This window comes from Penaeus chinensis, chromosome 34 (assembly GCF_019202785.1).
Source record: "Penaeus chinensis breed Huanghai No. 1 chromosome 34, ASM1920278v2, whole genome shotgun sequence".
Classification (NCBI taxonomy): Eukaryota; Metazoa; Arthropoda; class Malacostraca; order Decapoda; family Penaeidae; genus Penaeus; species Penaeus chinensis.
In genome coordinates, this window is record NC_061852.1 from 5094474 (window position 1) to 5099019 (window position 4546).

General features: G+C 38.0%; 1 protein-coding gene across 2 annotated transcripts in view; it reads left to right on the forward strand.

Annotated features, from left to right (window-relative positions):
• The first annotated feature begins 1093 nt into the window (after window positions 1–1093).
• Window positions 1094–4546, forward strand: part of LOC125043957 (cell adhesion molecule 2-like) — a 39680-nt gene continuing 36227 nt past the window's right edge. The window contains exons 1-2 of one of the 2 annotated variants that reach the window (XM_047640361.1): window positions 1094–1517; window positions 1636–2746. In XM_047640361.1, the coding sequence (XP_047496317.1) occupies window positions 2713–2746 (34 nt within the window). In that variant the 5' untranslated portion in view covers window positions 1094–1517; window positions 1636–2712. Of the gene's footprint in view, window positions 2747–4546 lie in introns of both variants that reach the window. The other variant, XM_047640360.1, reaches the window with a different exon arrangement.

Genomic DNA, 4546 nt, shown 5'->3' on the forward strand with positions numbered 1-4546 from the left:
ATGCACACACACATATGTAAGGATATCTATTCTAGTGTAACATGTAGGGTGAATTTCTAGAATAAGATGCTACCATATACACAGAATTTTTTTTTTAATACTAATCTCCTGAACATGATTACCTAGGTTCTCTTCTGTAAATATTATTGGTAATAATAGTTTAATAAGATGACATAATGATACAGATAAACTGAATTCCGCCTCCTCCAAAAAAAAAAAAAAAAAAAAAAAAAGACAATTATCAGCGACCACAAGTCACGAATTTGCATATAGAAAGGAAATGAATAGCGTGAGAATTTCAGCACGAATACGAATAGACTTTGCGTGTTCTTGGGACTGTAAAGTCATCGAGATTAGATGCTAAGGCTCGCTGGCGCGTACGACAGACTGCGATAGACGGTGCAAAATATTTTTTGTTGTTATGGGTACTGTAATGTGTGTGTGTGTGTGTGGGGGGGGGGGGGGTAATGTCTCTATCTCTCTGTTTGTCTCTATCTATCTATCAATCAATCAGCCAATCAATCTTCATCTTACATCTATGTCTATTATTCTATCTATATGTCTGTATCTATCATTATCTAAGTATGAATGTATTTATCTATAGGTCTGTCTGTCACTCTATCTACCTTCCTGTTAATCTATGTCTTCTTGTCCGTCCCTCTATCTATCAATCTACCTATCTTCTATCTACCTACCTATCCATCTGTAATAACGGACCTATTAAGTTTCATATGCTCTTTTGCTCACACTTGCAGATATCTGCGTCAATAAACTATGTGTTATCAAGGTCAATGGAATTATGTTCCTTGGGGAAAAAAATTGATGACTCGCCCCAAGAAAGATTGCAAGTTACTTTTTTTCTCTTTCTTTTCTCTCATGCCTAAATTGAATTTATCTCCGCCCTCTTGGCATTTTTTTCGAATTTATTTATATTTGTTCGATAGTCGAAAAGAAAAAAATAATAAAACGACTTCTGCGAAATTCTGGTCATTTTGATCTATTTTTTAATTCCCTCCTAGGTCGCTCGCTGGCAGGACCTGGCGACTGAGTTCCCGGATGTGGTGAGGCACTCTTGTCAGTGCCGTCGTGACCGTGGTGAGGGGAGGTTGCGCGCTGCGTCGCTCCGGCTCGTTCGCTCACTTTCGGGAACTGAAAACTCTTCCGTTGGACTTAAAAACATTTTTTCCTTTTTTATGAGGACGAGAAGTGGACGTCTGTTTTCTTTCCGTGTCATTCATTTATGAATGTCTCGACAGAAAGTAAAAAAAAAAAAAAGTAACGAGAAGAGAAAAAAGTTTTGGTAGAGTTGGAAAATGTGACTTTGCAAATTTGGTAAGAATTCCTTAATCCAACGGAGAGAGAGAGAGAAAAAAATAATAATAATAATGATTACAATCATTACGTACTTTGGTAAAACACTGTCTCCGGGCAACTTGGCTGTCAAGTGATGTTTACTAACACGCTAATGTAGTTTGAAAAGCCTTTGTTATAGCTGTCCCAAGAAAAGAAAAAAAAAAGTATAAATAATTACCCTGTATTGACATTCTGATATACTTGTGCTATCCACGAAACAAGAAAACACGCCAAGACAATATTTTCTAAACTAATATCTCAATTTTCTTCCCTTTCCTTAAGATAAGACAGAGAGGGAAATACCAAAGACAGGATACCCACCGTGTTATGACTTTCGATACCAAAGTGCCCACACCTGGCTTGTCCGACATACCCCCCTCCCCCCCTCCTGGAGCCGATAGACCTTTTGACGTTCAAATATCCCAACCAATCATCACTCAGTAGTCGATTATAGGCCCATATCAGAATTCAAACTAAAAAAAAAAAAAAATCTTTTGATATTGTTAGCCAATTCGTACTGATATTAGTCTATCACCTGCCAATCTGCTCTGACACGCGATTGGACAATTTGTACCTTGCAGACACTCCTGATTGCAATGATTCATATTGCAATAATTCATATAAGAGAGAAAACAATCTACGAACCAATCTGCTGTTGAGACAAACCTCTGAAAGACTATTATAGAAAAAAAGACTTCTAAGTTTCCTCTCACAGGAGAATAATTATCATTTATATTTACAAAAACGAACAAACAAACTTTTAGTTGGTAGTACTTTGTTATAACGACTGACGACTCGAGCACAAATTTGTATTAAATATGTGACCACGCGGGTAAACGAGGGAAGCGAGAGAATACGAACAGGAAATAATCTAAAGAAATAAGGAAAACGAGAAATACTGCCAGAAAGCAACAGGAATAAACGCTAACGAAAGCTACAAGCAAAAAAAAAAAAAAAAAAAAAAAAAAAAAAAAAAAAAAAAAAAAAAAAAAAAAAAAAAAGCAACAGCAACAACAACAAATAAGAAATAAAACGAAACATAGTTAATTAACGAAATTACCATGCCATAGAAAACAAAGCAAAAACAACAACACCAACAAGGACAAGATAATCCAACCAGAAGAAAAAGAGAAAAGAAAAAAGAAGAAGAAAAAAGAAAAACTCGCAATCGTCACCTGGTCAAGCGGAGTCGGACCCCCCAACCCCCACCTCCCCACCTATGCCACCACCTGCCGCAGCTGGTGACAGGCGCCCCCTCCCCCCCAGATGGTTCCTCGGGCCATTCCAAAGCAAGAATTAGTAGCTTATGAACTCTCGAGGTTACTTGATTTTTGTATTGATTCGCAGTAAATAAGGGACATGGATACCGCTAGCCTCTCGCTGCTCGTGATAGGTGAGTCATGGCCGTCTTTGCGTGCGTGCGTGTGCGTGTGTGTGTGTGTGTGTGTGTGTGTGTGTGTGTGTGTGTGTGTGTGTGTGTGTGTGTGTGTGTGTGTATGTGTGTGTGTGTGTGTGTGTGTGTGTTGTGTGAAAGTTTACATACGTGTTTGTATTTATTTCTTGTGTAGAATTCTTGTATACGCATGTATGTATGTGAACTTGTACACGATATGTATTATCGTATATACTCGTACATTTGAATTATTCTTAGTCCATAAATATGAGAGATGATTTATGGGAAGAAAATTAAGATGAAAGACGAAAGGAAATATTAATATGGCTGCATCAACACCCGACACACACACACACACACACACACACACACACACACACACACACACACACACACACACACACACACACACACACAATCCTTTTGATGCAATGGAAGACTTAGGGAATTATGTGAATCTTCCTCATCATCATCATCGTCAATATCTTCATCTTCACAATCATCACCACCATTATCCTCATATCCAGAATTAATTCAAATAGGTATCATAAGCACGATGAACATAGATAGAGATTAGGACAACATTATCATATCAGAAGAAAACTTGTCTTGTTCAGGAAAACAGAATTAGTAAAATTCCTCTTCTCTGGACTTTCACGTTAGTCTTTTCATGAGCATTTAGGCAAAAAGGAAAACAAAAAAAGGTATTCATAATATTACATAATATTTATGATCCTTATTGCTTGTAATGGAGAGAGCGGGAGAGCAGAGTAATAATAATGGTGATTGTAGTTATTATAATATTATTAATGATAATAATGGTAGCAGTGATAATATTAATGTAAATGATTATGATGATAAGGGAAAAAATAATGATAATGATAATGTTATTGATGCTGATATTGTCATTGACATTGATATTAATAGATATATAATAAAATATGTAGTTACAATTTACCATTTCTATTACTAAAATATTATCATCATTTCTATTTTTTTTTTTTTATGAAATATAATTAAATATATGATATGTGTGTGTGTGTGTATGTGTGTGGTGTGTGTGTGTGTGTGTGTGTGTGTGTGTGTGTGTGCGCGCGCGCGCGCATGTATGCACATATATGTAAATACACATGTTCACATCCCTGTACGTGGCCCCTGCCTCCCGTCCGCGAGGCGTGCGCGCGGCCGTGGCGAGGAGTCGTAAAGAGCGAGCGGCGGCGACAATAAAACGAGATGAATCGTTTCAAAAAGCGAATCAAAATGCGCATCAGCGAGGATTTTCTTAAGAAGAAGAAGATTCAAGGGTCGAGATTCTGGACGTTGGTCTCGATATGCCTGTGTATGCACAGTGGGTGTATGTTTGTGTATGTATACTCACACACAGGCACACGCACATACGCACACGCACACACACACACACATACACACACACACACACACACACACACACACACACACACACACACACACACACACACACACACACACACACACACACACATGTAATATTACTTACTCAGAGTACACAAGCACATATATGTACCTGCCCCCTCTGGCAAGGACTCGAGCCTCTGCCATCCCAAATACGCAACCAATCTAACCCCACGACCCAGTAAAATACATATTGCACTAGCTCATTAGACATAATATATACCCTCATCACTATGATCAAACTAGGTCCGTAGGTACAATCTGCCTCATCATACTAGTCTAATGGTAGCAAAATTGTACAGACAGTCTTAGTAGGTACTCGTTGGGATTCGTCTTGAGTAAGTATAGATGTGTAACGTGTGTTAAGGT